The 12,892-nt window shown below is 31.3% G+C and overlaps 2 protein-coding genes across 2 annotated transcripts in view; both read right to left on the reverse strand.

The window, feature by feature from the left end:
- Positions 1–497: 497 nt before the first annotated feature.
- LOC110017886 (transcription factor MYBS3-like) lies at positions 498–6,607 on the reverse strand (the record flags this gene model as incomplete). The annotated part of the gene is given in 3 exon segments (XM_020715041.1): positions 498–1,178; positions 1,508–1,716; positions 6,567–6,607. Coding segments are annotated over 3 exon segments (721 nt in total), but the record flags the coding sequence as incomplete, so codon positions are not given.
- Positions 6,608–12,617: 6,010 nt separating this feature from the next.
- LOC110039480 (myb-related protein MYBAS2-like) overlaps positions 12,618–12,892 on the reverse strand; it is a 1,927-nt gene continuing 1,652 nt past the window's right edge. The window contains exon 4 of the mRNA XM_020744562.1: positions 12,618–12,689. Coding sequence (XP_020600221.1) covers positions 12,618–12,689 — 72 coding nt within the window. The remainder of the gene's footprint in view (positions 12,690–12,892) is intronic.

Below are 12,892 nucleotides of genomic sequence, written 5' to 3' on the forward strand. Positions count from 1 at the left end.
CCATGCATAAGATTAGGACAGATCGAAAGTGTTATAAATGTAAACTTTAGGGGCATAAAAATACAAAGAGATTGTGGTATGGATGTAACTTTCCCAATAATAAAAGGAGCATTTATATTCATACCACACAATGCTTATGTTATGAACATAAACTTTAGGATTAGATATATAAATACATATATACTGTGTGGTATGTATGCAAATTTCCCAATAAGAATAAAAAAGGGGCATTTACATTCATAACACACCATTCTTATATATTTACATATCAGACACCTAAAATTTCATATTTACAAACATAACACTCAAAACTTTAAAAATCAAATAACAAATACCACTATTACTTGATAAAAATGGAATGGGCTCTCATACAAAGTTTTAGAACATCAGCATCATAAATATAAACATGAAAGTTTAGCTATTAGATATGTAAATACATAAAAATAGTATGATATGCATGCAAATTCCCCATAATAAAAATATGTTCCGAGACCAAATCAACAAAGAAGAATCATAATTTAAGGTTCCAAATAACGAAGTTATAACATACAAGAAGAATACATCTACCAAAAGAATTGATGATTATGTAGCCAACTTTCATTGTCACATCCTCCCCCTACTTAAAACATCATACATACACATAAAAAGCAAATAATACTTAAAAACCACATCTTAGACTAAAAAAACTCCCTCATCGAACAATTCTACTAAGCTGCCTTCGGCCGAGCAGGATAATTAGCATGAAATGCAGAATGCCTATTCGCGACGAGCAAACTTACTCTCGACGAAAGCAACGGCGCGGCTTCTTCAACACCAGATTCTCCGATACTCAGCCGTGAGATGCCCAGAAGCTCATCCACCTTGATGGGAGACTTTGTATGTACAGGCGTTGGCTTCACTATTTCATGAGCCTGCATCTCCACAGTTTCAGCAGCACAAACAGGCCAAGGTGGGAGCATGAAGGGAAAGAATTGAGAGAAATAGGCAGGGTACATGACTTGATAACTACAATGGGATTCAGAAAGTTCTGGTTTTATAGCGTCTAATTCTTCGTCGACAGAATTAATTGAATCCAATGACTCGCATTCTTCTTCTTGAAGTAAAGGTGCGGGCATACAATTGTAGTCTTGTGATTCAGGTTCTTGATAGTTTACAGTAAATAACTCAGATTCTGCAGTCTGGTGCAATGGAATAATATGTTTAAGAACTCATTCACACAAAGTAAGCATCAGGTCTCACATGAGAGAACATAGAGAAAAATGTCAAAATGGTGCCTTGTAGGTGTCCATTTTAGTCCCAGTGTCTATGATAACGTCAATTCAGTCCCCAAATTCTTTTAATGAGGACTTTTTCAGCCCATATTAAAAGAGTCTAGGAATAATTTTACGCATTTATAGACCCCTAATGGCCCCATATAAATAGTTAAGGGCATATTTTGACACTAAGTATTAAAAATAGGGAGAAATGGTAGGAATAGGAGTGGGAGGACGGGGAATAAGAAGCTCACTTCATCCGGTATCATGTCAAAGAGGCTCGTCCTTCGTCGCCTTCTGTTGGCATTAGATTGGCGTATAAAATATTTTTGAGCGTGGCTGGCGACTTGAGTTGGCGTCCTTGTAATCACATATTTGCGCGATATCCCTCGCCAATCCCCTTTGCCAAGCTTTTGCAGACCAAGTAAAAACATTCGGTGTTCCTCTTCAGTCCAAGGAATACCTGAAAATCACTCATAATTTTGAACAAGAAAACAAAAAATAACTTAAAAGTAAAATATAAATCACAACAGGTAAAAGAAACATTATGAATGAAATGAACAAATATGCAAAAAAAACTTGTTGAAAATTAAAAGAAAGTGAAGGAAGAATAATCTCATTGCAATTAGTGGCACACACTTAACTTATACAATCATGTAACAAAGAAATTAAGATGCTACCCCCTTCAATTATAATTCTAAAGTCCACTGACCTAGAATGGCACATTATTATACATTTATGCAAAATCTCAACGAAAGCTGATTATGATGAGCCGCAACTGCATCTTATTCATCCAAAAAATGTTATAAAAAAAGAGCATTAAATAAATACCGCCCATTTCTTATGTACTTACATATCTAATACCCAGTTTTTGCTTTTAATATCGATACCACCAAAATCTTTCATATCACATCTTAAACATCACTATTTTAACTTTTAAAAAAAAAGTAAAATATAACTTTGCATGCATAGATATATATAAGAAATTGAAGTTTAGTTGTTATATACATTAATGCATAAAAATTGAGTTGTATGTATGTAAATCTTCCTATAAAAAATTACTAGCAGCTCCCTTAGCCGCATTAACACCACACCGAAGAACCAATTCAGTATGACGAGGAGAAATATTCCTATTAAGTGATCTCTAAAAAGCTTATTAAACAAATTTTGCAATGCTCATTGGCTAAATAAAAGACTTGTTACTTATTATTTATTAAATAGACATTTTTTTCAACAACAATTCTCAAAATTTCATCAGCCAACCCCATTTTTACCGTATGGAATACATAAACACAATAAAAAACATATAAATAAGAAGACAGGTACTTAGTATTTTGACAATTTTATATATATTATTCTTCACTCATTTTTAAATAAGAGACAAAGTTGTATAGAATATTATAATTTGATTTATTACTTAAGTTTCATGAATGAAAACATTAAAATTATTAAACTTATATTTATAAAAGTATCTTTTCTTTTTTTAAATTTTTGAGAAAATCTTCTTTACCACCCTACCTTGCTATTTATATGTAGAAAAACTACATATGGTCAAAAGAAAACTAGTAGATCAACTAATCCAAATTATACCCCGAACCAATAAGATATTTGGGGCATGAGCTTACTCAAACAATCTCAGGCTCTAGTAAAAAAACCATTAATCAATCTTATTAAATTATGCCAGCCCTATGTCAAGATAGCCATACAACACCCATAAATCATGTCATAGGCAAGGGATATATAACAAACTAACCCTTTTAACTACAAATATATGTACTAAGAAATGATGTTGAAAAAATATTACTTTTAAGTGAGTGTTAAAAGTATTTCTCTTCCTTCAAATCCAGTATTATGGTGGGTTTTTTCATCTTGTTAATGCTCTATAATAATTATAAAAAGAAAAAAAGGAAGAAGAAGAAGAATTCTTCCATTTAAACCACCCACCAGTAAATGCAAGAAGAAATTAGGATGTTAAAAATGTAAATATGAAGGTTTATATGTTAGGCTGTTAGGTATGTAAATACATAAGAATTATCTGATATGCAAGTAAATGCCCCAATTATATAATGATTCATGCCCCATGTATGGTTGTCTCCACCTCTCATTATTGTTTGCAGCAATCCTTAAACTAAGGCATTTTTGTATAGTAACTTTGGTTGGCTTATTTACTTTGCAATTTAAATTTTCAAAAACTATTGACCAAAATTTCATTGAAAAATGAAAAAATTTTTTCTTCATCAGTTTAATTGAATGAAAAAATTTAAATTTATTAACTTTATTTAAAAAACATAATGTTCTTGAGAGAATCTTCTTTGTTAGTGGGTACATATATACACAACGAAAAACTAACTCTACCATTAACTACTAATCAATCTAATATAAGAAAATAGTTTTTACATACAAACCACCCAAAACATTTAATATAACATTTTAACTAGCTTGACTTTAAATATAACATTTTAACCACTTTTCATTACAAACACTCTCCATTACTCACTAGTGAATGTTTTGAGTGAAAATTTTGGGTAGTGAAAATGTTATATTAAGTTTTGGATGGTTAAAATATTATATTTAAAGTTTGTATTAAATGTTTTGAGTGGCTGCTTCGTGAAAATCCCTATAAAAATTTAACTTTAAATAGAACTTGTACAAGTCATCATTATAAGAGTATACAGTATTTTTTTCAGAATACAATTACAAACATAAATAACATGACTCTCTAATTAATGAAATAAAGCCTTTACCCAGTGGAATCCTAATAAACCAAATGTCAATACCCAAAGGCAAAAAATTCCATAATATAAGCACGTAAAAGAGTCCATGTAAGATGTCGAAGAACTGACTAGACGAAAAAAAATTATTGTGCTCAAATAGTTAAACTATAAAGAATACTAAATTTTAGAATGTGGATTATGGAACAAGAAATGTGAATGCTTTGATTCAAGATAAAAATCTTAAACGGAAACGGAATGAAGAATTTGTTAACCATTATAATATTTAAATAGTATTTGTTATGGAACCATAGCCACCTCATCATCCTCCTGCATAAATTTAGACAAACAAATTGATTTACACGACTCCACAAGATCATAATGTTTTGTTCTTAGCAAGAATTTTACCTTGTGCACTATTGTACAAATTTTATTCCTGAAATGCACTAGAATATTAATTCTTAATGGTTTCTCAAGCTTTGAAATCTCTCTTGTATATAAGTCAAACTAAACAAATAACGTTAGAGAGAAATCATACTAATGATTGGATACACTACCACAAGTCATACATAGAAATATAGAATCATAGACTATTTATGAAGTCCGTAAATATTAATAGCTACAACGAACCTGAAATTGCTTGTTATCTAAGAGATTAAGATGGTATAAATCTTGGGCTATGAAGTACGGACATGGATACTACACGACACAATATGCAGACACGACATAATTGAAAAATGGGACACGTCAGGCCATGGACACGTTTTATATTTAATAAATTATTACAACATATATTATGCAAGAATAAAAATTAACTTCATAAATTTAATTTATATTATAAAATCCAATGCTTATGAAAACTAATTTTTAAAATTAAATATAATATATTTCAAAAGAAATATCTACTTATAATCCAACTAATCTACTAAAATTTAAAAATTCTATGATTACAAAGAGGGAATTACTAATGCTCGGCTTCGACGAATGTTGAATGCACTTTCGATGCTTGAATTTAATGAATTTTAGATGGAGCTTCAACATGAAGAGAGATGAGACGGTTTCGATTATGAGGCATAATTATGACTATACCTATATTTATAATTTTCTAATTTTCATGTCCCATTTTTTCAAAATCATGTTATGCTCACATCTGATGTGGTGTCGAGGAGTGTCCCGAATGTGTTCCAACCTGAAAAAAAATTCTAACATATATTTTGTAGTGTCGAGGCATGTAAGACAAATGTCGGTGTCCGATACGTGTCCGATACAGGCACAACACAATTTTAGAAGTATCACTGCTTTATAGATCTTGGGTCTCACTCTATTTGTTGCAAGCAAAGCTACAAAAACCACTAATTCTTACCTCAAAGAGAATTAAAATTCTTTATGCATCACTACTCTAATCTTAGATTGATAAGTTTATTTACAAAATGATTATAATTGAAAGAATTTTCTTAATATTTTTTATTTAACCTAGGATTTAATTAAATTAATTACAGAATGATTATATTTGCAGAAATAAAGAATCACATTTGCAACATGAAAGCATAGTATGCATGGAGAACTTGTTTAGATTATTATAAAACAATAGCGGACGGGATGCAAGTAGAATGACCCTTGTCCTTATTACATTTAATGCAAAGGCCCGAAAATTAAGAAATATGGTGCACATGAACGGCTACAGAATTTTAAAAAAAGATTCAGAGGAATGACTCCAAGTTATTTTGTATGAAAATACAACACTAGAAGTTCATGATTAAGATCCTCATCAATCCTATAATCAATAGGTATAATCAACTATAGGATAAGATTATCAGCTAAAATGTGCATTTCGTTCATTTGTATTGATTTTTTTTTACATTATTAAATTCTTATTTAATTACCTTATTTTTAAAAAATGCCCCATTAACTTTTTCCTCAATGTTCTCCCAGCTTCAGAACAAATTTCATTCTGGTTGACTTCTGGTGATTGATAGTATTCTTTCTCGATAGATACCTGCTAGATCCAAGTATTCTCCTGTGTTACTGCTGCTTTATGTTGATCTCTTAATTATTGGGCGGAGGTCTAAGTGTATGTTTTTGCATTTCAGTTAACTTCAATGAAAAAAGAGCGACCTTTACATTGTTATAAAACCATTTCTTGTTCACCTCTTACGCAAAAAATCATTGTCAATTTCTCATGATGGAATCCTCGTATAACCCTAAAATCACACAAAGGAATTAGAAAAATACTAAACTAAAGTGATAAGTATACAATCAAAGATTATCTTCAAATTTTCTTTTGATAAACGATGCCCCTACCTCCTCAAATGATGATTCCACCTTCTTTTACCACAGAAGTAAAAGAAGAAAAAAGAAAAATTATGAAGATCTTATTCCTTTAATTGAGCATTAAAAATCGATTGATATCACAAGGAATGATATGCCTAATCCAGGCAATGGAGCAACCATCATCCTCACATTAGATTAGAACAGACAGAAAAATATCCCCAAAAGAATAGTAGGAAATAAAACTTTAAAAAAAAAAAGAAAAACAGAAGAAGAGGAAGATAAAGAGCAAAAACCATCCCAGTGCAGAAATACCATTAATCCATAATCTAACCTCTCTTCCGTTCGCGACAGCTGGTGGACGACCCCTGCACCGCACCGCGCTCACGCCACGGTGCCTCCTTGACCCCGGCCCGATCAGCTCATTAGGGTTCTTGTTAGGGTGGGGAGCGGAGAGAGGGATGAGTAATCGGATAGGGTTTGAAAAGGGAGGAGCGACGAAGGTGGACGAAAGGAGTCTTCGAGTTGGTGGCGATTACTGAGGAAGAGTCGTGGCCTACTCTGCCTCTTCGGGACTGATTTTGGCCCGTCCACGTAGCGAATTTTGGAAACCGCCGGTGAATAAACCACTTGAATGTTTAATTTTATTTTTTTTAATGTATCACGTTAATTTAATTATTATAAATATTTTTTAATTTTATAGATATTGAAGGATATTCGGGGATATTTATATCACCCAATTATAATTTATTTAAATATGTTAGATCTAAATTTTCATATTTACATTCAAAATGCTCTAATTTTTTATATTATATTAAAAATATAACTATCACTAATTTTAAATCCATATTTCAAACATAATATTTATTACACCAAAAAGTTATATATGTAAATATAAAATTTAAGTATTATATGGAATAAAGCATAATGAGGGAGAGAAAAGGAGAATCAAAGGGAGAAGTGAAATGATATAATTATGTTAATCTAGTGCTATTACATTTTTTTGTCTTACTTCGATGAGGGCTTTTTAGGATATTTTTGGTAGTTTATAAAGGTGATGTACTGGTAGGTCTGAAGGTCTTAGTTCATTTGAATGTATCGGATCAATTTTGCCGGTCTTGATTCATCTGATGTATCTAGTCGGCATTGTGACACCGGATTTTATGTTGGTAAACCTTTCTTTATTGTTCTCGTCTCCTCTATTGTCAGTTTTCTTTAGGAAATGGCCATTTTTTAATATACAATTCTATTAATCCAAAATAAACACTTATTTAATTCCTAGGACTTATTATTCAAGATAAGTAATTTATTCTGAAACACGACCAGCATGTTGACCGCGGGGTTCGACCCGCAGCTCACTTTTTTGGATAAGCAGGCAAAACGGGCGATCTAAACGATACCACCCCTGCACTTATAAGCTGCCCCAAGCTGGCCCTATATTTCATTAACCTTAAAGGAATCATTTACGTAATGGATTAATTAAAAATTTTTATGCATATGCCTTTTATTTTTATTTGGTGATATTGTGCTATGTTGTGTCTATATCATAAGTTTACTATATGATTATCACTTAATAAGAATTTTTAGGGTATTAATATGACTTGGGGTGTATTTGGCACATCAGCAGTTGAGCAAGGTGATTCCACACCGCAACTACATTGTTTAGAGTACCGTCTAAGCCGATGTTCTCTGTTCTACCGTTGTAATTTTAAGAGTTCACTCGACTTGATCTTAAAATGTGGTATACCTTTCTCTTCGTGTTTCGACGCAAGATTTTTGTCCTTTCCACGCATTATCCTTCCCTGAGCTTTTTCCCGAGTCAATGTGTCTTTGATGCATCCAACATTTGATCCTTCAGTTTATGGATATGCTAAGCTACGAACTCTCTAGTGCACTCTATATTGGGTTTAGGGTTGTAAATGAGCCGAACACTATAGAGTCCAGGCTCAGCTTGAGTTCGACTTGTTAAAAAATATCATTGTTCGTGCTTGTCTCATTTATATTTAGAACACAAAAAGTATATTCGTGTTCTACTCGTTTGCTCAAATGAGCAGAAGACAAGTTATTCACGAATAAAGAGCCGTTTTGACAACCCAAATCATGCAGCCGAATGATGTTAAGGAGCAAGATTTAAATCTTATTATTTATATTAGAACATCAATTAAATATAATTTAATATATTAAATTATATTTTCAACTAATAATTTTAATTCATTCTAAATTTTTATTGCCTTATTTTTGGTAGTTTATAAAGGTGATGTACCGGTAGGTCTGGAGGTCTTAGTTCATTTGAATGTATCAGATCAATTTTGCCGGTCTTGATTCATCTGATGTATCTAGTCGGCATTGTGACACCGGATTTTATGTTGGTAAACCTTTCTTTATTGTTCTCGTCTCCTCTATTGTCAGTTCTCTTTAGGAAATGGTCATTTTTTAATATACAATTCTATTAACCCAAAATAAACACTTATTTAATTCCTAGGACTTATTCTTCGTACCTTAAATGGTAGTCTAAGGGGAAAAAGATTTCCTAGATATGTGATCAAAATTTTAATTATTTTAAGTTTCAAAAAGTTTAATTTTAGTATAGTGATCATAAGCACATTCAAAAATTAGGGATACTCATCTTCTTATTTGTGATATGATACACACTCACCATACCTTATTGGACATTGAATCATCATTTGTTTGTGAATCACACTCAATGAGTATAGCTCAAAAAAAGGAGAATGACAGAGATGAGTGAACAATAAACCGTTGTATCAATCATGTCTTGTTATGAAATAATCTTTCTATTTATGGGAGAGAGTATAATATCTCTATGTTACATGTTTGCCTTTGTCTTAAAGGGAATGTAGTGCGTATACTTGGTATTTTGCATGTATGAACTTATCGTCTGACTAGCCTATAGGTTGGCTGAGATTTGCTCGATTGGATGAGATTAGCTCGGTCGGTTGAGTTCGGTCGGTATGAGTCGACTGATTAATATAGTCTGATTGTTGATCTTTAACCCGTGACAGAGACCCTCTGAATATCACTAGGATTGTTGGAGATGTGATAGAATTGGATCCGCTCGTTCTTATATACTCGGTTCACATTTAGTTTGTCTAATGCTTTGGTCTACATTGGCCAATTGGTTTTAGCTCGACCAGCTTCACCCAGCCGAAAGAGGGTCACATAATCTTCTGTTGGTCGGCTCTCCTTCATCATATTTTTTTTTCTGGACCGTTAAATCTCCTCAGGATCAGCGCTGACATATTTTTTATGTACAATTATAAAATTAAAATTTAAATAATTATAAGAATATATATAATTTTTAATGTTATTGTTAGCATTATAGGATTTTAATAATAATAACAAAAAACAAATGATTTTTGTATAGATATCACATTATTAAGAAATCTTATTGTCAAAAACTCTTAATTATAAATTTTTAAAACATAAATAAATAAAAATTTGGCCAGATAAAATTGTGGCAGTAATTTATCAATTATAAAACATTATCCAAAATACACGCTATATAGATTAAAAGCAACATTTCTATAGTTAAATAAATAAAAATAAAATATCATAGAGCTTCAGCAAAAGCGCACGCCTTATTGTTATCTTTTGCTCGGTCAATTTTTTTATATTACATCATCATTTTCTATTTAAATAAATCGACTTAATTTATCCTGCTCTAGCATTTAATAAAAAAAATAAAAAAAAAACAATAAAAATTGAATTAAGAAATTAGAACTTGTTGGAAAGGGAAATAAATTAAAGAAAATTAAGCCCTTAAATAAGATTAATTTTGTAATTAGAGTATTGATTTTCTCTATATGAATATTGATGTATTTGGTCAATGGAAGAAAGAGCTTTTCCACCATCAACCTTCTTTTGGCAGTTTTGAATTTGTATTACTTGGGAATTTAAACTTTTTTTTGTAAAACAAGTATATAGAATTTTTCTACGATGAAGTAAAATAATCAGGGGTGCGAACGAATAAGTCGAGTAGAGCTTGAACCACCTACAGTTTGAGCTTGATCTTGACTAATTTTAGCAAGCTCGAGCTCGAGCTTAAGTCTTTGAGTTTGAGCAGGCTCACAAACCGATTTGTTTATTATAAAAAAGAGTAATATTAATTAAGGGTTGCGTTATAATAACATGACAAGTAAAATGAACAATTAGAAAAGAAATAATAATAAATTCTTTAATATAAAATACTTAATATTTTTAATAATTTAAAGATAAAGTCTATACATTTAATGTATATTTTATATTAATATATTTTTTTTAAATGAGCCGGCTCATGACCTGGCGAGTCTATTCGTTGTTAGTTTTAGCTTGGCTTTGTTAACTCACCGAGCTCAGCTCACGAGACACTTATCGAGCCGGCTTAGCTCACTTACATCCATATGAATGAGTATATATGGCCTGACCTTGGTGGTGAGGTTGTCACAAGAGGTCTAGAGACACAAAATTATAATAATTTTGTGAGTTACCTTTAAATTATACTCTTGCGCCTTGAAATTGAGAACTTTATCTTCAAATTTTAGCTTTATACTTCTTCCATGATGCAATTGGACTTTTTTTCACCTTATAATAATTTATAAGGAGATTGTTGCACTTTTATTACTTCTAATTAATAAAGTCCATGATAACTAATAATATGGATTTAGCTATGATACGTTACCAAAAATTCAACTTTGATCGGACGCAACTCATCATGTATTCTAGGATTGGAAACTACTGTAATTTAATGGAGGAGCATACAACCTCTGATCAACGAATTTATAGTCTAATCGAGTGTCTTAGAGAGAGGAATTTGACGAGCCTATAATTGTTTAGCTTTTGCATAAGTTAGGCACTTAAGCATTGGGAAAACACATGTGATCAACATGATCTTTTTGAGAAGCCCAATGAAGTAATTTGATTTTTGGTGATATCTAAGAAAAATGTCACTCACAACATTTATATATAGAGTCGTGCATTTTACAATAATAAGAGATTGGGGACTAAACCTAGAGTTGGACTAAAGAGTGGAGAGTACTCGGGTGTCTAACAATTTTCATTGTCGGACTGCCACTACCCATCGACCACCGTTGTATTTTGATCTTTTACTATCAATAATGTATGCTAGCTTAAACGAAATGACATAAGTTTTAATGCTTGCTTTTTTATTCCTAATTTCTCTTTACAATCATTTTTTGATTCATTTCTCGCCTTTAGCATGAGGGCAATCTATTCCTAACAATTGTTGCTACAACAAAGTTATGAAGGGTCTGATGGCCATGAAATTTAAAGTTAATAAGTTTGATTATTCAAAAGGTTTTAGGTTTTGGAGAACAAATATGCTTAGTGTACTTGTCCAACAAGTGCTTGTTAAAATACTCAAGGTGTGTAGCAAGGTACTGAAAACTATGAGTAAAGAAAATACATAAAAGAGATGAATGAGAAGATTTCTTAGCTCAAATTAGAGACTTTGTATATGAATCTTTCTAATAAACTTCGTCATAAAATAGAGAACTTACCTATTTGCTTCACGTGTAGAAACAGTTGCTATTAAGTCACATTTCACTTAATAAATAAATACTAACTTCTATTGTAAAGAATATGGGCTCATAATGAAGAATTACTTCATTTAAAATAGAAATCAAGATGAAGATGATAACCACGAAAAGAATAATTAAGTTGATGCAAGTACTTTTCTAGATTTCTCTAAATATTAACTCAATAAAGCTCTTTTAGTGATAGAAGATAATAGATGTAAATATAAGTGTACTTCAAACTCAGCTTATTATAATCACATGTATTTCAATTTCGATATATTTTGTACGAATAACGCATATTCTGACTATTTTACATTCGAAATGACATGCTAGATTGGAGGTCCTATCACTATAACATTAACTAAAGAACCATAGTGATATAAATATATCATTGGTTGAAGAAGAATTCAATATAGTTCGGCACTCTTAATGCTGCATGATATATCTTATATGGTGATGCTAACACCTTACGGTCTGTAAGGATGCATTGCTTGTCTTGAAGGTGAAATCAGTAAGTGAATTCTATGTATTGCAGACAATAATACTACATGCTGATATGTTAAATTAAATGACTTTGATGACATGTTTCTTACTTCAGAAAACTTCATGTCAAGTGAAATTTTCAAAATATAGATGGACATTAAATGATAAGAAAAAAAATTTAAAACAGAAGAGCAATGTAACAATAAGGCAAAGTTTGATCAATTTGCCATTTAAAAAACAAAGAAATCTATCACTAATCTTCACAGAATCAAAAAATACAACACATCTCACAGCAAGAAATTATATTACTTTAAGCATATATACTAATATAGCATGAACAATGATCTAATAACAAATTTAGATTTCCTTGCTCAGCTAAAAAATGGATTTTTACCCTTGAAAAAGAAAAGAGATGCATCAACAACAATTCTTTCTAATGCAGCCTGCAACTATGGATAAAAGATTAGCAGCAACAGCAGCTATTATAACTCTACAAGACATAGTATTAATCAATACATATAAAAGGAAAACATGTTTGCTATACGGTAAAAATCCGAAACATGAAATTAAACAATAGAAATTTAAAGGCAACGGCTCTATGAAACTGGTGGCGGTGGCTGATCCAGGCAATCAAGCACATCAGCAG

This window comes from Phalaenopsis equestris, unplaced genomic scaffold (genome assembly GCF_001263595.1).
Source record: "Phalaenopsis equestris unplaced genomic scaffold, ASM126359v1 Scaffold000002, whole genome shotgun sequence".
Taxonomy (NCBI): domain Eukaryota; kingdom Viridiplantae; phylum Streptophyta; class Magnoliopsida; order Asparagales; family Orchidaceae; genus Phalaenopsis; species Phalaenopsis equestris.